This window comes from Orbicella faveolata, unplaced genomic scaffold (assembly GCF_042242905.1).
Source record: "Orbicella faveolata isolate gen_17 unplaced genomic scaffold, um_ofav_v1 contig_4, whole genome shotgun sequence".
Lineage (NCBI taxonomy): Eukaryota > Metazoa > Cnidaria > Anthozoa > Scleractinia > Merulinidae > Orbicella > Orbicella faveolata.
The window spans coordinates 11,123,697-11,147,852 of NW_028301569.1; the positions used below are offsets into that span (position 1 = coordinate 11,123,697).

The 24,156-nt window shown below is 39.1% G+C and overlaps 1 protein-coding gene across 1 annotated transcript; it reads left to right on the forward strand.

Annotated features, from left to right (window-relative positions):
- On the forward strand, positions 1–23,852 carry LOC110059491 (calcium-dependent secretion activator 1-like). Its single transcript, XM_089275944.1, has 27 exons — positions 1–883; positions 1,829–1,909; positions 2,340–2,494; positions 2,926–3,016; positions 7,615–7,686; positions 8,782–8,834; positions 9,329–9,440; positions 10,262–10,401; positions 10,692–10,758; positions 11,137–11,245; positions 11,783–11,992; positions 12,549–12,685; positions 13,226–13,413; positions 13,909–14,010; positions 14,153–14,216; positions 14,630–14,753; positions 16,037–16,143; positions 16,756–16,912; positions 17,866–18,007; positions 18,837–18,992; positions 19,692–19,803; positions 20,077–20,118; positions 20,662–20,736; positions 20,897–20,980; positions 21,820–21,927; positions 22,074–22,178; positions 22,489–23,852. The coding sequence occupies exons 1-27, from the start codon at positions 119–121 to the stop codon at positions 22,714–22,716; spliced, it is 3,786 nt and encodes a 1,261-aa protein (XP_089132070.1). The 5' UTR covers positions 1–118; the 3' UTR covers positions 22,717–23,852.
- The last annotated feature ends 304 nt before the right edge of the window (positions 23,853–24,156 follow it).

The following is a 24,156-nucleotide window of genomic DNA, read 5'->3' on the forward strand; positions in this document are numbered from 1 at the left end:
AAAGAGCAGTCATTTGACCATTCATTAGTCGCCCGATGTTTACTTGTTACTGCAGCAGACGTGTTCAAAACACGTTCATATCGAGAGGACTGCGGAGGTTTGAACCTTCACTAGCACAATGATTGCCTCGTCCTCCGACGAAGAGGATGGTGAAGATATCATCGATGGAGACGAGCACACACAGGAGCTTCTTAGCATTTATCAGCGAGGGGAGCAATTATCAGCAAACTCCACAGCTCCCACTTCTTCACCAAGTGTCAGTCCGTCATTGCATACTCCGAGCCCGACCCCTTCCGTTCTGTCAGAAGCCACAGTGTTAGAACAGCAAGAAGATGACGAAAGAAGAGAGAGGCTACAGTTGTATATTTTCGTTCTGAGGTGCATTGCATATCCATTTAATGCTCGACAACCAACGGACATGGCTCGAAGGCACGCGAGAGTGAGCAAGCAAGATCTGGTAAAAATTAAGCAGAGATTCGAGGATTTCCTCAAAGGTGACACCAAAATTGCTTCCGACGAGGCGTTCTACAACGCAGTCCGGGCCTATTTTGATATATTCATTTGCAGTGAAAGAGTACAAAAGATGGTCATTAGTGGAGGTTGTTCGTCCAATGATTTTCGTGAGGTTTTCAAGGCAATGATCGAGAAGCGCGTTCGAAGTCTGCCTGAAATCGACGGGATCAGTAAGGAAACAGTGTTGAGTTCGTGGATGGCGAAAAATGATGCTATTTTTCGTGGAGAGGACGATCCGAAAAAGGGTCCCAGAATTGCAGCATCTGCTGCTTCGGAACTGATTTTATCGAAAGAGCAGCTCTATGAAATGTTCCAGACCATCTTAGGAGTGAAAAAATACGAACACCAAATATTGTTCAATGCTTGTCAGGTATGACATCGATATTGTGCTCTAATTAAATGTTGTACTGTGTTCTCAAGGGTTTTTGATGTGGGTTTTTAACCGTGTTGAAGATTTCGTGTGATTTCGTTTCATTACTAAGAAACAAGAAGATCACGCACGCTTTTTAATATAAATCAAAATTAAGCTTTTTGAAATGATTATATCTTATTGCTTATTAACTGCTAAATTACTGTGTTTACACAACTGCAGGCTAGGATTTTAATTTATCGATTTATATTTTTAAATATATATAAAATATTTTGATTCTTCATTTTGGATTTTATGTGTTTACTTGTGGTTTCCAGTAGACAAATATATGCAAAATAAGGCAATTGATCCCAGGAAGTGTTTGAGAACAAGGCAAAGACGTTAATATTAAGTTAATTGCAATTGTCAAAAGCTGCTTTGAAGAAAAAATCTCATTACAGACATTTTTGACTGAACTTACATGCAAATGTGGTTACGGTTGTTTAGCCCCTAAGTCGATTATCCCCTGGCTCGTTAGCCCCCAACCAAAAGTCGATTAGCCCCTCATTCACGCTTAAAGAACAGAAATAGACAGTTTTTATGACTTCTGGTTAGGGATGAAATGGTTAGGGGCTTAACGACTAGATACCTAAGTGTTTTCCACACTTGACTAATTAAATATCAAAGACACTAGCCATAGAAAAACCATTTAAAAACATGTATACCTATCAGAACTCAACCCTTGAGTTGACCACTTCATTAATTGAAAGTCTGTTAATGAGTTTTGGGAAAAATTGAAAATTGGAGCACTTGTAGTACAAATTGGCAAATCTTAGGTGGTTTTATAATTTTTACTTTTAAATTTACTGTTAAGTTGCAAAATCAGGCACGGCTAATCTTTGTGTTCTTGCTTTGATCAGTAAGTAGGTTGTCATACTTTGAATCTTATTTTTTTTGTCTTTAAAGCTTGACAGTGCTGATGAACAAGCAGCATGTATTCGTCGAGAACTGCATGGAAAATATAAAGCAATTGTGGACCAGAGAAAGGTATTTGATACTTAGTTAAATGATAAGGTTGCTATTTTTAGCAGCATTATTGATTGCATGGAAAATCATTAGTTTTAGTTTGTCATAAGGCCTGGTTCAGACTAGTTACATTATGACACAAACAATATAATGACATATCGACATAACAACATAATTGCTTTATGCCAATAATGTGAACATTCAACAACAAAGACCTAAGCAAAAGATTGTTTTTTTTTTCGTTATGTTGCTATATTGCTATAATCTAAGTCATTATTACTGTCATGATGTTCACACTGTAAACACGACAATGTAAGGTTCTTCTTTTGTTATGTTTTGTCATTATGTCCCTTGTGTGAATTAGGCTTAACTTTAACCAAAGACGTTAAAATGATCTTTTGTTTCTGATGTGACTAAAAGTGTTCTCTTTTTTTAATTTGGTTTTCTACAGCGTCTGCCTGGCTTTATACACAAAAATATGGAAGCACTGTTTGTTGAAGAACAGCAATCTGCTATCAGTCAACTAATGACTAATTTGGAAAGTCAGCCGGTTACTAAAGGATCCTCTGACTCAAAGTATTCAATACCATTTAATAGGATCAAAGGGTATGTAGTACCATTCTTGTATTATCCTGACATTCTTCAACTCTTACACATAGAAGTTAACTTAAGGTGGCTCAAAACGGTGTCCAGCACTTTCCAAGTCATAGATTTTCATGGGTCGTTATTACCACTCTTTATCAGTTGATGCCAAAATCATGGTATCACAAAACTGCCCAATTATTGGTGAAGAGGCTGGTGTTATTTTCATGACACAATAGGTTACCATAGTAACCCTCTGGCCTGCTAAAAACATCCTTAATTTTAACTTTAAGTGCATGTACTTACAATTCAAGAATGTCATGGTGACCTATAGCCCCAATAAGGGAGTACCCACCCTCCAACCCTGGGAGTGAGTGTCTGCATAAGGGAGTTGTCCAGGATCAACTTTTCCAGCTGGAACCCTATTGGTCTTATTGCATGCAATTAATCCCTAGACCCCAGAACACAATTTCCATGGTTGAGGTGCAAGATGATGTGGATTCAATACTGTCCAAGTCTGATGTCATGCTGAATTTCACCATTGAGGTAATAATTTGACTTATTTATTGACTGAGTCAGAGGGCTGGACTGAGGCCAACGAGGTCTGTGCTTGTGATTAAGGACCATGTACATGTATTCCCAACCCTCCACCTCTTTTAGCTTGATTGACATAAATTTGCAAAAATAGTGACAGCTATTGTCTGAGTACCTTTTCTAGTTCAGCTGGGTTATATACATGTATGTATAAAGTTAGCCTTGCATACATTCAACTTGTGGCACTGCCATTTTTAATATGTTTTATAACATTGCATCAGTAGTACCCCACCATTGGTATTCATGTCCAATACACCCAACTACCCACTTGACGATTCGACTCGATTTTCACGGAGTCGATCCGCATCACCGGAAGTCAAGACCCGTGAAATAATGATACATAAACGTTTCTCGTTCTTAAAACGTGACTACAAACTTGAGTCGATTCATGTGAGGTACTTAACGATTTGAATCGATGCGCACAGAGTCAATCCGCACCACCGCAAGTCAAGACCCGTGAAATAATGATACATGAACGTTCCTCGTTCTTGAAATGTGACGACAAACTTGAGTTGATTCGTGTGAGGTACTTAACAATTCAAATCGATTCGCGCGGAGTCGATCCGCACCACTGCAAGTCAAGACCCGTGAAATAATGATACATGAACATTACTCGTTCTTGAAACGTGACGACAGACTTGAGTCGATTCGTGTGAGGTACTTAATGATTCGACTCGATTCGAACGGAGTCGATCAACCTCGTTCCCAGGGTCTCTCATCTTACCGCCCTCTTCGCTTGCTCCAGGGGGCGGTAAGATGAGGGACCCTGGGAACGAGGTTGGGAGTCGATCCGCACCACCGGAAGTCAATACCCATTTGTCGTTCTAAAAACGTGGCGAAAAACTTCGGTCAATTCAGTGAGGCACTTAACGAAGCAACTCAATTGGTCGGGAATGTTTCCTGCAAAGTGGAATCATTTCCCTGGAAGTCTACTCACAGTAGGCAGTAACTGGGGTGTGAATTTTTTGATGATTCGAGTCAATTCACCCAATTCATCGCGAATCGTCTTTTGCAAAGTCAAATCGTCTCACCGGAAATCGACTTGCGGTAGGCAATAACAGGGGGTGTGAAATTATTGCAATTCAAGTTGATTCGGCGTTGCAAAGTTGAATCGTCTCACCGGAAGTCGACTCGCGCTAGGCAATAACTGGGAGTGTGAAATTGTTGCGATTTGAGTCGATTTGCACGATTCATCGCGAATCGGCCTTGCAAAGTCGAATCATTTCACCGGAAGTCGACTCGCGGAAGGTATAATAGGGTTGAGGACCTGTAATTAGGTTAAAAATACTGGCATTTCAGTAAAGTTAATTCACTCATTCATTCATTCATCCATCCATCCATCCGTCCACACGATTCGCCTGTGGCCAACGGTTTGTTTAAAGGCCGAATACTTTGACCACACGCTCTCTTTTTTCACAGGATTCTTCTTGAAGGCGCACATTAATTTCACGTTGTTCGCGTATACAGAAATTACCTAAGTTAATTACCTAATGTTAATCCAGTGATATTGAAATGTTATTCTTCAATTTGATGTGTTCTTTCTTCACTAGAAAAGCTTTGGCTTTGTTCCCCAACAACGATTGGTAACAGAGCCCAAGCTTTTTTATAACTGGATCGATTGGTTAATTTATTATTACTTCACAATCCTTTCTGATAACCTGTTTCTTATTTCTACATTATAGTTAAAGCTCATAATGAATGTTTACAAAAAGACGGCGGTTATGGTGTTTTCCGCTGAATATTGACGCTGGTTTGTGCACTTTACTAGAACACTGTCCGGATCATCAAACTACGGTGGCCCGTAAGGGCCATCTGGATTTGAGTATCTTTTTTTCTAACCAAAATATTACTGTCGATTTCGTTTGGGTCTCAGTAACACGAGATCTTGACTAAGTAACGCGAGATCTCAACTTGTAACACGAGATCTCGACTTACAACACGAGATCTCGACTTAGAAACGCGAGATCTCGACTTATAACACGAGACCTCAACTTACAACACAAGATCTCAACTTAGAAACGCGAGATCTCGACTTATAACACGAGACCTCGACTTACAACACGAGATCTCGACTTAGAAACGCGAGATCTCGACTTATAACACGAGATCTCGACTTAGTAATGCGAGATCTTGACTTACAACACGAGATCCCGACTTAGCAACGTGAGATCTTGACTTATAACGCGAGATCTCGACTTAGTAACACAAGATCTCAAATAAGGCCAGATCTTGACTTAAAATGTGAGATCTCGTGTTAATAACGCGAGATCTCGACTTATAATGTGTGAACATGAGAACTCGGCATATCATATATTGTATAACTCGTTAGCACATGGCCAACGTTAACGGTTTACACGTATGGTGCAGGCGTTTACTCCTTTATCTGGATCTGTTAGCAGCGTTTGTGGCTGCAATTTTAAAGATCGCAAGCTAGCCGCTTTTGCACTTTCTTTGGTGTTGTTTTGTTCCAGTTTTGAAGCCATTAATGCGATATTGCCATCTTATCTTCCCACTCTTGGAGTGGCTTACCATGGGAGAGACTCATTAGTGCAACAGTATTTTGATCTTGGTTTGAACTATGTTGAAATTATATCCTTTTTACTGTTAGTTCATGGTACAAGTTTAAGTCTCAGGCAATTAAAGAGAATTCTTTGAAGGAAAGGCATCACGATTCGATCGAATCGAGTTGAATTGACAACATTTTCAACCCACCCTCAAAGCTCAGATGCGCTATATTTACTAAGTCTCGCGCAGTATGACGAATCGCCAGCAAGGGATACGATTTGTGTCGATTCAATCGAATCGTGTCGAATCGACAACATTTTCAACCCACCCTCAAAGCTCAGAAACGCTATATTTACTAAGTCTCATGCAAATAGACTTCCGGCATGATGAATCGACAGCAAGGGATACGATTCATGTCGATTCAATCAAATCGTGTCGAATCGACAACATTTTCAACCCACCCTCAAAGCTCAGAAACGCTATATTTACTAAGTCTCATGCAAATAGACTTCCGGCATGACAAATCGACAGCAAGGGATACGATTCATGTCGATTCGATCGAATCAAGTCGAATCGACAACATTTTCAACCCACCCTCAAAGCCCAGATGCGCTATATTTTTTAAGTCTTGCGCAAATCAACTTCCAGTATGACGAATCGACAGCAAGGGATACGATTCGTGTCGATTTGATTGAATTGTGTCGAATCGACAACATTTTCAACCCACCCTCAAAGCCCAGATGCGCTATATTTTCTAAGTCTCGTGCAAATCGACTTCCAATATGACGAATCGACAGCAAGGGACACGATTCGTGTCGATTTGATTGAGTCGTGTCAAATTGACAACATTTTCAACCCATCCTCAAAGCCCAGATGCGCTATATTTACTAAGTCTCGCGCAAATCGACTTCCGGTATGACGAATCGACAGCAAGGGATACGATTCATGTCGATTCGATCGAATCGTGTCGAATCGACAACATTTTCAATCCACCCTCAAAGCCCAGATGCGCTATATTTTTTAAGTCTTGCGCAAATCGACTTCTGGTATGACGAATCGACAGCAAGGAATACGATTCGTGTCGAATCGATTGAATTGTGTTGAATCAACAACATTTTGAACCCACCCTCAAAGCCCAGATGCGCTATATTTTCTAAGTCTCGTATGACGAATAGACAGCAAGGGACACGATTCGTCACGATTCGATCGAATCGTGTCGAATCGACAACATTTTCAACCCACCCTTCAAAGCCCAGATGCACTCTATTTACTAAGTCTCGCTTAAATCGACTTCCAGTATGACGAATCGACAGCAAGGGACATGATTCGTGTCGATTCGATCGAGTCGTGTCGAATCGACAACATTTTCAACCCACCCTCAAAGCCCAGATACGCTATATTTACTAAGTCTCGCGCAAATCGACTTCCGGTATGACGAATAGACAGCAAGGGACACGATTCGTCACGATTCGATTGAATCGAGTCGAATCGACAACATTTTCAACCCACCCTCAAAGCCCAGATACGCTATATTTACTAAGTCTCGCGCAAATCGATTTCCGGCATGACGAATCGACAGCAAGGGACATGATTCATCACGATTCGATCGAATCGTGTCGAATCGACAACATTTTCAACCCACCCTCAAAGCCCAGATACGCTATATTTACTAAGTCTCGCGCAAATTGACTTCCGGTATGACGAATAGACAGCAAGGGACACGATTCGTCACGATTCGATTGAATTGAGTCGAATCGACAACATTTTCAACCCACCCTCAAAGCCCAGATACGCTATATTTACTAAGTCTCGCGCAAATCGATTTCCGGCATGACGAATCGACAGCAAGAGAGACGACTCGTGTCGATTCCATCAAAGAGGGTCCTCGAATCGACATCCGGTTGGTTGAATCGTCAACTTAAAACACAAATCAACTCTAGTTGGGTGTATTGGACAACCCTCACCATTGGTGGGGCATCATCGAGGTCTCATTTTTACAAGTAGTATAATTTGTAACTATGTGGTGACCTTGCTTTTTATTTTAGGTCATTGTTGTAGAAGCAAGGGGACTGAAGTCTCTTCCACCAAGAATGAAAATTGTTTACTGCACCATGGAGGTAACAAATAATCTATTATTTAATTTCTAATTAATTTTTAAAAAGGAAACAACATTTTTCATTTTACAAAACATGTTTTGACATCCCTATGTCATCTTCAGTTGTAAATATTTGACAGTTGTACATTTGAATTTTCACTCTATACATGATTACGTTATAGAATTACGCCATAAAATTACGTTAACGGTATTGGAATATACTAGGAACAAAGGACTAAAAAAAGAAAGAAAATAAATAAAATAAAATACATGTCAACAAAGAAGAATTAAACGGAAAGAGACAAATCTAAGTGCGTCAGCTGTTGGTTTAGAGTTAGAATTTCCCACTTGATATACAGTGCCTCTTTTATCTTAACTTGAAAACTCGAGGGGGCAGAATCTAGAATTGTGAAAGATTCTGCAGAGCATGAGTCAAGACAAGTACCTGATGACTGCAAGTGCCTGTAAACATGTGAAGCCTTGTCCGACACAAATGTGGTGAGTGGTCTCACCAATGTAGCAGGCATTACAGCCAGCACATGTGAATTTGTAAACGATGTTTATGTGAACGGAAACTCTGTGGCATGGAATCTTTCAGGTTAAACATGCTTCTAACCTTCAATGTAGAAAAAACTAACTTAATATCTAGATCAAATTTGCAGTAACGTTTAAGCAGCTGTCTTTATTTAATCTGGGCAACTTTAGAAAAACTGCTAACATAAGGGGGTTTGTAGAAATGTGTAGAAGTTGGGCAGCCCAGTCCGCTCATTTGCAGGATTGACATTCATTTTGACACATTGGTGAGACCACTCACTACATTTGTACACGTGTCCATGAGCACCTTGTGTCGGACAAGGCTTCGCATATTTTTAGCTTTGAATACTGCTTTGAAATTAATTGGAATGGATAAATTTACATATGAGTGCAGTCTTAAGACCTACAGACATGCCAGACTCATCTTAGGCCTAATATGCTTGTCTATGAGCAGATTACTAATTCATTATATTAGAAGTTACTTTGTGACAGAACTAGGCTTGAGTCATATATAATGCCATTATTTCTGCCCTGTAAAGACTTACTGAAATGTGTGTATATGTTCTTTTCATTGCTTTGTTAGGTGGAAGGTGGAGATAAATTTCAAACTGATCAAGCTGAGGCTAGCAAGCCTGTGTAAGTATTAAAATGGCTGGAAAAGACCTGCGCCTTGATCAAATGGATAACAAACAGACCATAAATGATACCATCTGTTAAAACTTTAGCATACATTTTCCCATGTAAGGCCACAGACTAATCTTTTGCAATGATTTGGTATCCCATGGACTGTTTGATTGGTCTCTTTTTTTCCTCCAAAGATTATATACTAGGCAAGCCTGAATGCTGAAAAGGTTCCAGCTGACTCATTTGTTGTCTGTCAATAGATAGCTCATCTGTTTTCAATTGGCACTCTACATATACATAGGTTTTGGAGAAAACTATATACACATGTAATTAGACTACTTGCAGGAATTGTAATCTGTGACAGATGATCTCTGACTGATCCTTTAATCAATTTGAATTAAGTGGTGTTCCTCAAGTGATCTGTCAACTGATCTGAATTATGCAATCCTCTTTAAATGATTTGTTAATTGAAAAGTTGACAAACTCAGAGTTTTGATTTGACTTAGCTGGGAATCTCAAGGTGATTTTACAACTTGCCACCCACGTCCGGTTGTTAAAGTCAAACTTTACGCAGAGAATTCAGGACTCTTGGCACTTGACGATAAAGAGCTGGGAAAGGTAATGTCAATAAACTACACCCCTCAAAGATGTATTATCTGGAGGCAACATGGCAGAGTGCTTAGGGTGCCGGACTTGAAATCCGGAGGTTGTGAAATCAAGTCCCGCCCTGACCACCAGCTGGTGTTGTTCTCGGCAGTCCTGAGTTCAACTCCTCAGTCACACTTGTAAATAGCCACCTGGTCTGTCTCTTGCCAGTTGGGATTTTTAACCATGTTATGTTCATTTACATTGTATTTGTTTCATCCTTTGCCTCCATTGGTCCTGAAAATGGGGGAGTGGTCAGTTAAGATAATTATATAATTATAATTTTTTTTATTATGTTGTTGATATCAGATAATCTTATTTTGTGGTTTCATCAGAGAGAAGTTGACAACAGATAGCCAGTGTGTGCTGTAGTGTATTCTGAAGATTTTCTTTCTCTGAAACATGGCTCTGAGTTTGTAAAAGTCGTCTAAAATTTTGTGGAGCTAAAAGCACATGTCTGAAGAAAAATAGCTGTAAAAACAGTAGAAGTCACATTTCTATGCAAGTTTATCTCATTATGCGGCAGCTCTTTACTCCACCCATTCAAACTTTTGATCTTGTTGTAAATGGGTAATGACAGCAGTTGGTGGAATCTGATAGAACACTAGCCAAGGGCTATTTTGCATCCCATCCAGGGGAAGTAACAATACTACTATTTGTTTCATGCCATGGAAGTCAGGATGAGCTCTTTCTAACAATGTCAAGGGTCACTTAAGCATTCTCAGGTTATTAGAATATGCAGTAAAAGGATGGTGCATGTTTGTTTTGTTTGTCCAATTATCCTTCGTCCATAGGTGATAATAAAACCGATACCCGGAGGATCAGAGCTGCCTGAGCTGTATGATGTTGTGACACCCAAAGGCTGGACTGGTGATAAAGTTAAATTAAAAATTGCCGTCAAGATGGATAAACCTGTGAACCTAAAGAAATGTGGGTTAGTGGGTTGACATTAGACCTTTCCTTATTGAATTGTCTCTACATCTTTATGATATGTCTCTTCATTTCCTCTTTTTTTCAGGATACTTGTTACCCTTTCAGTTCTGAGCTGTGTGGGTCTGCAGACTATTTGATAATGTTATGACAAAATTCATTGTCAATAACAGGACAGACACATGAGACACTGATTTCATTTTGTTAAACATGTAATTTGGAATGACAATTAGCATGATTACATGTAGCAACCCTCCACCTCTTTTTGAGCCAGTTTTTTAATTTCATTCTTAGATTGATTTATGTTCAAGGGAAGAGTGTGTGGAAAAAGTGGAAAACACGCTTCTTTGCACTTGTGCAGGTGTGTAATGCCATGGCTTCATGAGAACATAAATTCCCATATTTCCACCTCTGGCAGTTCAGTTAATGAGACAAGTGTTTTTACATAATAAGCAATATGACACTGGTCTCCCTAAGTACAGCAGCCTATTGCTTGGTGCATTTGACCATGGAAACTGGGTGATTCTCTTTGTGTTATGTTCTTAGGCAGGACCTGCAATTCACTCTTGAATGTATTTTCTGATTCTCCACCCAAAAGTTACAACTCTGCATTGTACATGTAGTGTTTCATTCACATCCTGAAATCCGTTATTAACTAAAGCAATAGCCTGACAACCAGTCAGTGTGCTTGGATACAGGATTTTGTTATAACAAATTGTACTTTACTCACTTGCTGTAGGTGAGTAATTATACGTTTGCCATGTGCAGTTACCGTGAGAAGCAGGCCGAGCCCACAGAAATGATGCAGCTGGATGGTTATACTGTGGATTACTGTGAGGCTGTCAGTGGTAGGTCACTAACATAACAAATCAGTAATTAAGGATGTTAATGCTTAGTGGTCACTGCATGATTTCTAATATGGAACAAAGAGGATAAAGTAAGCCTGTGATGAGGTCAGGTGTCAAGGACCATTTCTATGGACAACCTCCACTAGGCATGGTTAGTTAAAGACACTTTTTCTTCAGCTAGGAGCCACCTTTGAAACCCAACAGGCAGCTGTCTGAGTGAAACAATGGTGAAAAGGAGGAAAGGGGAATAAAGAAAATGAAGAAATTCTGGCAAAATAGATCAGCATTGCCTATGAACTGCAGCCTCTTTCCTCTCTGTTAAAGACACTATTCAAATTCAGCCATGCCTATGTTTTAGCATGCTCGAAACTGCTGTCGTCAGTAACTGGTAGCACTTATCAAACCTGCCCATAGTTGTTGATCTTTAGGCTTGAATGAATTGCACAAAACAGTTTGTTAGTAATTTAAGTGATGCTTCACCAAACTGCATTCTTTGATATCAATTTGAGCCAATATGTGATTTATTTTAATCTGTAGATGAAGAACACAAAGGTGGAAGGTTTTTCTTCAAAGCTGTGAAGGAAGGTGATCAAGTGTTGTTTGCAACAGAAGAGGAACTCGAGAGACAGATCTGGGTCAACAAACTGTACACTGCTACTGGCCAGTCACACAAGCCTGTTGCACCAAACCTGTCAGCCGTCAGTGTCCAGCCACATGTTAATAACACACTGTCAAGACTCCAAGGAGGTCAGTTGTTTGCCGGTCTTTTGCGCTAAGACTGGAATTGAAGATTTAAATTTGTAATGAAAACTGTATTGAGACCCAATTCCTTCCTTGTCCTTGTAAATGGCCCTGTTCCACAGACATTCTTTGAAAGATCAAGGTTTGAGTTCCCCAGACTACTCCTACTCCTACCAAGAATGTTACCTAATACATTTTAAAAGATGAAAGACCTACCATAAGGTAGGTAACTTAACTACTTTATGTAAGGTGAAATCTGGATCAGGCAATAAGTGTCTTTTACTGCCTGAGCTTCAAATCATGGTTTTTGTAGCATGAAGTCATACTAGGAGTAATCCTACTCCCCACTCCTGGATGGAATGCTAGTCCATCACAGGGTTACCCTCAGTATAGTGGCTAACCATTAATAGGCAACTCTGTGTCAAAACCCCATTGGAAGACCCTGACAAGCCCAGAGGGGTGAGGCAGTTCTTTTGTTAAGATTATGATTGCATTGCCTTCTGTTTTAAATACTGCTCAGTTCTGAACTATTTTTGTCTTTGTTGTTTATTTGCATGTTTAGACCATGACCGTGCCAGGAAACACGGACTTGAGGATTTAATTCAAGCTGATCCAAACACATTCAACCACCATGTTCTATTTGAGAAGCTGCAGCACCTGACTCTGACACACAGGCTAAATGACTCGTATTCTTGTTTGGTATGAACATCATTTTATACTTTTTTGTTTTAAATTGGGTGATTCAAGAAAAATATCCATACCCCACCACGGGCAGCATGAACATTCCCCCACCTTTGCCTTTGGAAATACCAAAATGCTCTACCCCCATGTCCTCCGAATTCCAAAATCATTAACCTCCTCCCTTCCGGATTTCCGTTTTTTTTTTACTACAACTATCTGGAATTCCTTGTTTGACTCCCCACACTTTTACATCTTCCCAGATGATTTTGCTAATATTTTTCAGTCAAACAATTGTCTACAGGGCTTGAAATTGCGACCAAAATGGTCACATGCATTTGGGGACCAAACTTCCTCTTCAGTCACAATTTTTGCAACTACTAGTAGTTTTTGGCTAAACTAGTGAAGAAAGAAAAATTGCAATTGCTTTGTGTGGCATGCATGCTTTTATGTTACAGACCTCTGAATGGTGAGCAGATGATTAAACCTGGATTGTACACTGCTAAATGATAGCACAATTTTAATGATGGAATCAAAACTTGTCTTCTTCTTCTACTTCAGGGCTGGTTTTCTCCAGGTCAGGTATTTGTTTTAGATGAGTATTGTGCACGATATGGAGTGCGTGGCTGTCACCGTCAATTAAGTTATCTCAGTGACTTGCTAGACAGGGCGGAGGCCGGTGTTATGATTGACCCAACCTTGCTACATTACAGCTTTGCATTTTGTGCATCACATGTGCATGGAAACAGGTTTGTGTCTAATTTTCTATTCTTTACCCCCCCCCCCCCCTCCCTAAGTTTCTGAAGAAAGTTTGTAATAGCCTAGTTGTCAATGATCCTGCTTTTAATCACACCATTGTCAGTCATCCCACTGCCAATCATTCCTATGTCAGTCACCCCACTGTCAATCATCCCACTGTCAATCATTCTTATGTCAGTCACCCCACTGTGAGTCTTTCCTATGTCGGCTACCCCACTGTCAATCATTTGTATGTCAGTCACCCCACTGTCAATCATTCGTATGTCAATCATTCGTACGTCAATCACCCCACTGTCAATCATTTTTATGTCAGTCACCCCACTGTCAATCATTCTTATGTCAGTCACCCCACTGGCAATCATTCTCGTGTCAGTCACTACACCGTCAGTCTTCCCACAATCAATCATCCAAATGTCAATCAGCTTAGTGTTGGTTTAAGACATTATTGATTGCATTTTTCATTATACCACTGTTAATTACTACAGGCCAGATGGCTTAGGAACCATCACAGTTGATGAGAAAACCTGGTTTGAGGAGATCAAGATACGACTCTGGAATCTTCTTGCCTATCAAATCACTCGCTTCAGGTAGACCAATAACTGGGGATAAACTGTAAATCCAGTGATAGGTCTCACATCAATAATATTGGTCTAAAAGAATAGAGAAACAGTTTGTGGTTTATTTAGATGTTCTTAAGCTGATGAATATAATTTCTGTACTTTTTTGTAGATATTCGTTTCCCTTTGGAAGACCTGAAGGTGCCCTGAAAGCAACAATCGCTTTATTTGAGAGGGTGAGCCTTGTAATTTTTACTTTTTTAACTGTATATCTATGTTGGAATTCTCTTATTCCTTAACTCAGTTTTTAAAAGATTAGAACAAAGCTTATGGTGTTGTATTATGCTGCAGGTCCAAGCTGCAAGCTTTGACTTCCACTGTGAACAGTATGAATCTGTAAACAACTTTCAATTTAACAAGTAGATTAGGAGCTTGAGATTTCTATTGTGTGTAGGTGGCAATGCTTGGAGGTGCTTTTGTACAAATATTTAAAATTATTTATTATGGAAACATACTAGGCTTCTATAATATTGGAGGTGTGGTGTGCTGTGTGTGTTAGACTTTGGATGATGAGGTCTTATTAGGGATGAGTAATTTTTAATTGTTGTAATTTTTTTAACTGGCCTGGTTATCTTGTTGTCATTTTCAGGTTATGATGAAAGATATATCCACACCAGTCCCACCAGAGGAATTCAGAAAAGAAATGAGAAGTTGCCTCCATCAGGCTGCTCTTGTCAATTATACACGGGTCTCAACTTTTGCAAAGATTGAAGGTGATTTTCAAAATATCCTGAAATTAATTGCAGCTGATTTGAGTTAACAGGCAATTTCTTAGTCCTGTCGCACTTATCAGCTCATAGGAAAGAAACCATTTCATGAGTTAGCCCTTTGCCTCTTTGCACTAACAAGCCCTAACTCTCAAAACGTCAGTTTTACCAACTAAGTGGCAGATTAATTTATCCTGGCTTATTAACTTCAGGTTCATAGGTAAATATTTACTTCAGGTAAATAGCCAAGTGTTTTGTGTTTGAGTTATGTACAAAATTACCTTTACATTGAAGGAAACCTGAAAATAATAGTTCACTAAGATAAAAAAAAAAACACCAAAGAGATAATAATAAACAATAAAAGAACAAAGATGTTTAGGGATGGAGGAGATTAACACATATTACAAACAAGAAACTTAAAAAATTTAGGCTAGATTTTTCAAGATGCGAAACCGCGATGTAGCTCCTTATCAGTTGATTTCTTAGTCCTGTTGAACTTATCAGCTCATTAGGAAAGAAGACATTGTGTACATTAGCCCTTTGTCTCTGCTCTGACAAGGCCTAACATTTGAAACGTCAGTTTTACCAACAAACTACAGTGCCAGTGTAATTTACCCTTATCAACTTCATGTTAATAAATAGCCAAGTGTTTCTCATCTGCTTGTAAACACAGCACAACAGTTTCTTTGGAAACTAATAACTTTGCCCTTAAGGAGGAAAATTCCATGTATGTGGAGGGTCTGTAGCTTGTAACCTTCACGAAGGGGTGCCGTTCATTTGATTCCAATTTCAAACCGTGATTAATTATTAATATTAATAACATTAGTATTAATGTAGTCTTTTGAAATATGCATTAAAAGGTTCTAAAAGTTGAGGGTTACAAGCTTACTTGGTCCCATTGTCCTTTGGTCAAGCCTCACCAACGTCATTTTATCCTAAAAGATTTCAGTTGATTTGATAGCACTCTCAAAACAACTTTGGACAGGAGGAGAAAGAGAAAATGGCATCTTTCACAATCTACTAAGTCACTTAGTGAGTGAGGTGTTTTTGAAAAACATGAAATTTGTGTATGTTGTTCGTTTGTCGTACTTGAAGCTCTAGTCCTGTCCAAGATTCCAGCTCCTTTCAAGTTGAAAATTTAAGGGCAAATCATGACATTATGACCTCTCTGATGATTTTTTAAATTCTCATTACCTGTCACTTTGAAAATGTAAATGAACTTTAAGGAGAAATTCAACATACGAGTGTGACAGGAATGATAACCCTCTCAAATTTATTTTGCTCAATAGAGTCTTCTGGAGATGATGTTTCACCTGATACCAAACTGAATGACATCATGCATCTTGCAGAGCTATGCATTGACTTGCTTCATCAGAATGAAGAACATCACGCTGAGGTAGGGGGAAAATGAATCCAGTTAACTCTTCCAAGGAAATTGCAAACACAAAAGAGAAGAAATGCCAAAAATAAAGGAAATGAAATATAACCGCACTAGGTGAAAGTAGTGGTCAGTTTCTCTTATTTGAATACCCAAATTCAATGGTTTCACCCTCAGACTTACAAGTTAGATCCACTTTGTGCAGCGTACTAAACAGTACTGCATTACTGGTCACTCAGTTTAGTTTCATTTACAGACTTCATTGAAGTTATAACCTTCTTGTACAGCATAATATTCACTACCACACGAAATTAAAGTAATGCTCAATAGCTCTCATTTAAATGGTCACACACTAGGGTTTCATCCACACATCGACACAGACTCAGACGTTTGAACCACCATGTACAGCGTAATAAAAACAGTACCACATAAAAGTACTGCTCAATAGCTTTCATTTGAATGGTCACACACTAGGGTTTCATCCACAGACTTAAAAGTTAGAACCACCTTGTCCAACATAACAAATAGTGCTGTATGAAAGTACTGCTCAGTAGCTTATATTGTATGATTACCAAAGTGGAACATGTGTCAGCTGACTTTGTGGGTGTGTGTCTTGTGTGTCTGTCCTAGGCACTGGCCGTGGTGTCCGATCTGATGGTTGAACATCAAGAAATTTTCTGGTCTCTGTTCACTGTTGACATGGATGCGACTCTGGCTGCACAGCTTCCTGATACATGGGGAAGTTTTCAGTTGCTTCAGCTGTTAAATGAATACCTCTCCAATGACAGTAAGTAACAAAGACAGTGTTTTTAAAGAAGGGTACGTTATGAAAGCTTAAAGGAGCTACGTCACGGTTTGCGTATCTTGGAAAGTTCAGCCTAAATTTTTCAAGTTCGTCATTTGTAATCCATGTCAATCTTCTCCATCGTTAACCATCCTTGTTCCTTTATGGTTTATTATTATCTCTTTGGTGTTTTTCTGTCTTAGTAATCTATTATTTTCAGGTTTGCTTCAAATTGAACGTAATTTTTTATGCGGCCCAAATTAAATCAAAATGCTGTGAGTGAGCTCAGTCCTTTAAGTTATTTGCAATTCACATAATCACCTTTAATTCGAAGGATCCTTAAAAGATAGTTAGAAAGGTAGGACTAAAAACATGGTAAAACTGAAAATAAGAAGGATCAACAAGAGATTACAGGAATTGAAAACGATACACTTGACGAATGTTATGTAGGAAAAAGTTTTCGAGACACACACCTAAAAGTGAAGTAAAAGTCAGTTTGTCACGTGACTAAAAGCACTGGTAGAGTGTTTGAGTTAGAACTAATCAGAGTAGCTGCAGTTTAACTACATCAAGTTTTCTTGGTTTTAAAATGCGTTTAAATGCTTAAGACACGTTAACTTAAGTGTCTGAAAGTAGAGTATTAACACTCGTAGTGCAGAGCGGATTTCACTGAGTTGAGTGTCGTAAAACCAAAAGCAAACCAATTACCTACCTATTAGGCTACTCATCCAATCTCAAACAGTAGTAAAACCAAAACCAAAACCAAAGTAATTGCCTGATTTATTTCGAAACACCATTGAAAAACGCTCTGTAAGGTGTTTTATTGATTTTGCTATTGCCTTTCGCTTAAATCATACAAATAAACAATTTGACTTTTCTTTCTTTGAGATAACGAAGATGCTTCGAGATTAAGTACGATTATTATAACTATAATAATGTTGTTTGCTCTGTTTTAGTCAACCTCAATCGCGGGAAGTTTCACGCTCACTTACGAGACGTATTCGCTCCTCTTGTTATTCGATACATTGATCTGATGGAATCCTCGATTGCACAGTCACTTCACAAGGGATTTCAAAAAGAGAACTGGAGTCCCGTGAGGTAAGTGTTGATTGATTTCTCTCTGGTTGAGGTAAAAATATAGCTACTAAAGGGTGGAGGGGGGAGGGGCGGTCATTGTGTGAGTGATTAAGGAATTGAGAAGGATAGCAAAGGTTTAAATGGCGATTTAGGCCGGGAAACATGTTGTGCACAACAATTCCACTCGATTTGGCCACGTGCTGTAATATTGTTTCAACTTTGGTGACGTTACAAGCAGGTTCTGATGTTAGCGATTGCCTCATCACAATGCCGAAGGTAGTCAGATCTAGCACCCACTTAGCCGAATAAAGTGCAGCTATTTAGCTTTTTTGCTCTCAGAGAAAAACAGCTGTGAACAGAAACAAATCTTCATGTTTTGGCAAGAGATTGGATTGCTAGAGCGCAGTGAACGACTGACGCTTGTGCCCGCCGTTGCGCGCAATGTTGGAGATGTGGAATCACGTTTAAATTGTTGCGTGTAATGTCACAGTTTTACGTCTCTGTTTTACCCAGTAATCACTCACCCATTACGCCTTGATGGCGTGTAGGGCAGCAATGTAATCCTTCCTCATCTGCTGGTCCTTTGCTATGACTTGAATGCCGCTCCAAATCTTTCCCATCTTCTTCATTTCCTTCTTCACCGTCCTCCACCACGTTATCTGCGGGCGGCCCCTCCTTCGCTTTCCCTCTGGCGTCCAGTGTACGGCTGTCTTGGTGATGAAGGCTTCTTGGCGTTTGACATGGCCAATCCACCTCAACGCCTTCTCATCTGGATACGTCACCGTATCATTACCCATAATTCTACACTGTATTTCCTGACCGTGAGTCTATACCATTTTCTCGATTACAGGGAGGGGTGTCGTGCGTCAGAAGACCTTTTCTGGAAACTGACGGTGTTACAGCAGTTCATAGCTGAACTAAACTGGCCTGATGAGATTTTAGCATCACATCTCATGAAGAGACTCAAGTTAATGGCTTCAGACATGGTTCAGTCCTGTGTCAAAAGGTATGCTCTAACATCAACAAACCAGTTCTCCCTCGGGCATCGTCAAACGTCAAATTCTACTCGTGTCTAGTTCAGTCCAATCCAGTTCTCCCTGCTTGTAGTATGCCCTAGGCTAATTATCTGACTATAGTATACAGTAGTAATTGTACTTTTTAATGTTTTGGAGCGGTTTTCACTTGGGTGTCGAAAGTAATTCGCTGTTGTGTTGGTTTTACGTTACTTCACGAAATTAGAGCGGTTTTTATTTGAGTGTCGAAAGTAATTAGACAATTACTTTGGTTTTAGTTGTGGTTTTACTGCAGTTTGAGGTTGGCTGAATAGTCTAATTGGTAAGTAATTGGTTTGGTTTTGGTTTTACGACGCTCAATTGAAAACCGCTCTACTGGGTTACAATTCTTCACTCAATCACAAGTAAAACCAAAACCACGCTCGCATGCGTTTTCCCGCGCTCTGCGTCAATTACAGGTGTTTACTTCGAGTTTTGATTGGTTCATTGGACGGCCTGTGTCCTTTGTGATTGGCTGGAATGATAACTTTGGTTTTGGTTTTACGAAACTCAATTGAAAATCGCTCTATCACGATAACTGCCAGCTTTCTTTCAGGCTTCGGCAGTGTCTTTATTGCCAGCCGTTTCACGTAATGATGCCCTTTTGTATGAGTTCCTATAACTTAACGCCCATTGTTTTCCGTTTCTTTTAGAACAAAAGCCTCGTTTGAAAGTTGGCTAAAACAAACTCGTTTTAGCCTGGAACTAGTCGTACCCAGGACTGTCTGCGTCATGATAAATGTCGTCATTCAGGCCAAGAAACAGGTAAGTGGTGAAAGATGACGCCATCTTGGGTTATGCGGCATTCTGTAGTTTGTTTTTAATTTCTTTTCTGTTTATGCAATATGCGTTTCACACCATCGTCATTTACGTGCAATTGATCTTTTCAGCTTCGCGCGTTCTTTTCGTTTTGTCATGTAATCTTTTCTTCCTAACGTGATTGGGGAACTGTGCGAGAATGCGTGACGAGATAAGAAAACGCATGCGTACAAGGCCAATCAACTGTGCTTTACACATTTTCTTTCTTGATTTACACAGTCCAGGTTTCTTTGTGCCAGGGAGGAGTCCGATAATTCCCAGGTAAATAAAACAATCCAGTACACTAGTTCCAGTGTAACTTGTTATTTTGCTATAAACGCTAGAAAATAATTTATGCCAAAGAACAATTCAAAGGCTTGTCCAACTACCAGCTTTTAAAGGGACTTTGTGACTGTAACACTTCGACACTTAAATAAATTGATTTATTTTGTTCCGATCTACCAAACTGCTTTCAAATTCATGAAGTCTTAGAATAATAGTTTTCTATTTTAGAGCATCAAAAAATAATAATAAACCAGAAACAAGTAAGGGTAGTTACGACTGAGGGGGATTTTGAAGGAACGACAAATTAGGAATAATTGGTCATTTTTTCCCCTGTTGCATCGTCCGCGTAGGTCGTTTAAACATGTCTAATTATTGATGTGAAAGGCAATATTAAGATAACTAAACCCATTTAGGCAAACGTTTTAAAATGTCATATAAAGTTTCTTGTACTCTCGTTATATTGACTCTTTGCCATGGCAAAAGAGTACAGACCTTGCAAAAATATGTTTAAATTGTTAACTTTAATTCTCTGTTTTCCAGTACCGCTACCACTCAGATGTCAACATCTTCCTTAAAGATGTTATCCAAGAGATGTTTTCATCGTTCATCACTAAGGTTTGTTTAAAGTCAATCCTAGATTAAAGTTATCAATTCTCCTTATAATTACCATATAATTCCTATATATTCCTATATAGTTCTGAGAATTTAGTGTTACTATCCTTATTCTTGTCAGTTGTTTCGAGTGCGCTTTGCGGACCTATCTTTTATCTTGCAGCTCAACACAGTGTTGGACTCGCTATTGGCTAAGGTGGCTCGTTATGACCAAGGATTCATTCTAGCGCCGATGTTTTCTCTCAGGGTATGTGCTTACAGTTAAAGCTCTTGTAAGCCCCTTTATTTCTTTTCAATCCCACTCTCCAGTTCTTATTATTTGTATTTTTGTATTTTTCAGAGGGCCACAAGTTCATCAGTAATGTTAGTTACTGTTACGTGTCACCCTCATAAAATAAAGTCTCTTTCTTTCTTTCTTTCTTACTTACTTACTTACTTACTTACTTACTTACTTACTTACTTACTTACTTACTTACTTACTTACTTACTTACTTACTTACTTACTTACTTACTTACTTACTTACTTACTTACTTACTTACTTACTTACTTACTTACTTACTTACTTACTTACTTACTTACTTACTTACTTACTTACTTACTTACTTACTTACTTACTTACTTACTTACTTACTTACTTACTTACTTACTTACTTACTTACTTACTTACTTACTTACAGTATTTCTACTTCTCGGAATTGAATACCACTTTGTTTGCTCTTTTAAGATCTAAGGCCCTTGAAGAATTGTGTATAGACCGTTCACAGCCCTCTGTTTTCTTGTATTTTTAATCGATCGTTGAACGCGCGGAAACCCCCTATTGCTTTCGCGCTCGCTTCCCTCGCTTTTTCATAGGCGTGTATAGGAAAACTAGAAAGGCTGTGAACAGTTTAATTGTGTAAAGTAGTTTGTGACGTTTTGTTGTGTCTCGCATTCTTTTTGTTGATCCATTTGAGTGGCCTCACTTTGCAGTCCCTTGTTCAGCTAGCGACTAACTTGCATTGGGAATTTTATGTGGAAGACATTGCGTTGGGTGTCCGATTGAGTAAATTTTCACTCGCTATGTTTTGAATTTTTTTTTTTCACAGAATCCTGGAACTGAGCTTGAAGAATCGTACTTGAAATTCGTCAAACTAAACTTGGAAAGATTCAGAGCTCACCTCAATGATGAGAAAATGAAGAAACAGCTGATAAAGGTACGGTCTTGAAATTACCGTTGGGTTATGTTTCTTAAGGCCTTTGTTATTTGGTTGGGCCGTATCTGTTGTATTCTTAATCCAGACACTACTCTCACAGCAAAGGTATTGGTTTCTTAAGAAACTGTTGTGCTTTGTCGCTGCAGGACTGGTACACGTCCATAATAACGAAGATATGTGATTGGCTATCAGACAGAATGAGCATGGCGTTACACCAGTACCAAGTGCAGACTCTGCTCACGCTCGCAGCGGTAAGTCCTTGTGTCACGCAATATCTAAGTTGCTTGTTGATTTTTTTTCCCTTAAAAGCTTTGTCCCTACTTAGGTAATTCAGCAAGTAGTATCTTTCACTGCCGGTTACTCCGTTATGCGCAAACTTACTCTTTATACCTTAAGACCCATTTAGGAACGAAGATGAGTGAGACTAGGGGCGATTGAGCCATCTATGTCGACATCTTATTGCTTAGCAACACCCCTTTCGCAGGCTCAGTCATACCTCAGAAAGGGGATTAAAATTAGCGATGCACAGTAACATTTTAATGACCTTTATCAATTCGTTAGGAGCTACCGCAGTTCGTTAGTGAAGACTTGTCGTCCAGCCGGGCAATCTATTGCCGAACCTACAACACTGTGTTCTCGCGGCTCCGAGTGGAGGATGCTATGCACAAGGGACAGAGTATTTACGCCACGGAAGATCAGACGTACCCTGGAGCTGACGGAGAGGACGATGACGAGGAGACTGAGTCGAGTGACGAGGAAGCGTTTGTTAGAGTGGAGAATGGAAACTAGAATCGCTTGATACGCGTGCGCAATGGCCTAAAATTGGCTTTAGGCGGGAAATGCAATGGTTGCTTTTGATAATTATGCTTATTATACTTAATAAAGCTAATTTATACTTAAAATGCCTCTAGTTAAAAATAAATTATCACTAGAAATAATATAACTTAGAATCATAAATTTAGATTATTGACCAAGAGAGCGTAACAGTAAGCAAGCAAGCGTATTTTCCACTGCGAATTAAATTATTTTTTGTATATTTAAGGAGAGCTGAATAGCTAGAAGCTTTGAGCTGTCGAGATAGTGATTTTAAAAAACACGTTAGTGCAATCAGAAATCACTTTTCCTTTAAAATATACAACTTACGTTACAAACGTAAATTTAGAATAAATAGGCAAAGTCAACAACATCTGTATTTTCTCATAGAATGTGTGCTTTATTCTGCATAGTAATACAGTTTGAGTGCTACTTGCTCTCCGATTGGCTTAAAACAAGTAATATTAGGGAGAAAACCAATGGTGCTATTTTAGGTTCAAGTTGTTAAGTTATACATGGTAAAAATCATATAAAGAAGAGAATTAACATACTGTAAAGAGATCTAATAAGCATTCTTGTTATTTACGAACACTGAAGAAATGTCAAAAACACTCGCCTTCGGCTCGACCTTTCTAAATTTCTTTCGCGTTCTCAAATGCTCGTAATGTTTAATATATTATATATTGTTTTGGCTTCCTTACTTCTAATTAAGATTGTACTAATGAATAGTCGCTCTTAATTTTGAAACACTAGAAAAGAAAAGAACCTTCACCGTGAAAAAGCTTTATAAGTCTGTGTGTAGTTTCAAGGACAAGTTCTTATCTAAAAAGAACTTGAAGGAACTAAGAAAACGTAGAGATACGACTGTTTGTTTTTCCTCAGAGAAAAAATCTTGAAGTTTGTAGCCTCGATGTCATAAGCATCAACTTCTCAACATAGTATATTTTCATAGACCGTTTGCATGATATCATTAGTTTTTGCACTGACCAAATAATAAAAGAAAGTGCTGTTTTCTTTATGAATGTGCTTCGAGTCTCGTATAATCCTTTGTAATGTGCTATGTTAAGTCAAGTAAGAAAAAAAAAACTAATAAAGTTAAGTCCAGAAAGTATGGATCGTTGTGAAATCGCTTTACAGGTTACATTGAAGTCAAGAAACCCCAATGGGGTTGGGGCGGGAACAAGTTTGGAAACTTCCTTCTTAGTATTTGTCCTCCTCACTTTAAACCCGATTCCAGAGTCCACGTCACAGCAGTGATCAGGAAGTCATAGGGGTCATAATCATCTTACCATTTAATACTCGATTTCCGACAATTGTTTTCGGCTGATGCTAGACTGAAAACTGGAAAGTTCAGCAAATGGTAAGGAAATTACCTCCGTTCCGAACGGAGAAAGAGGACTAACTCTGGAGGAAGTC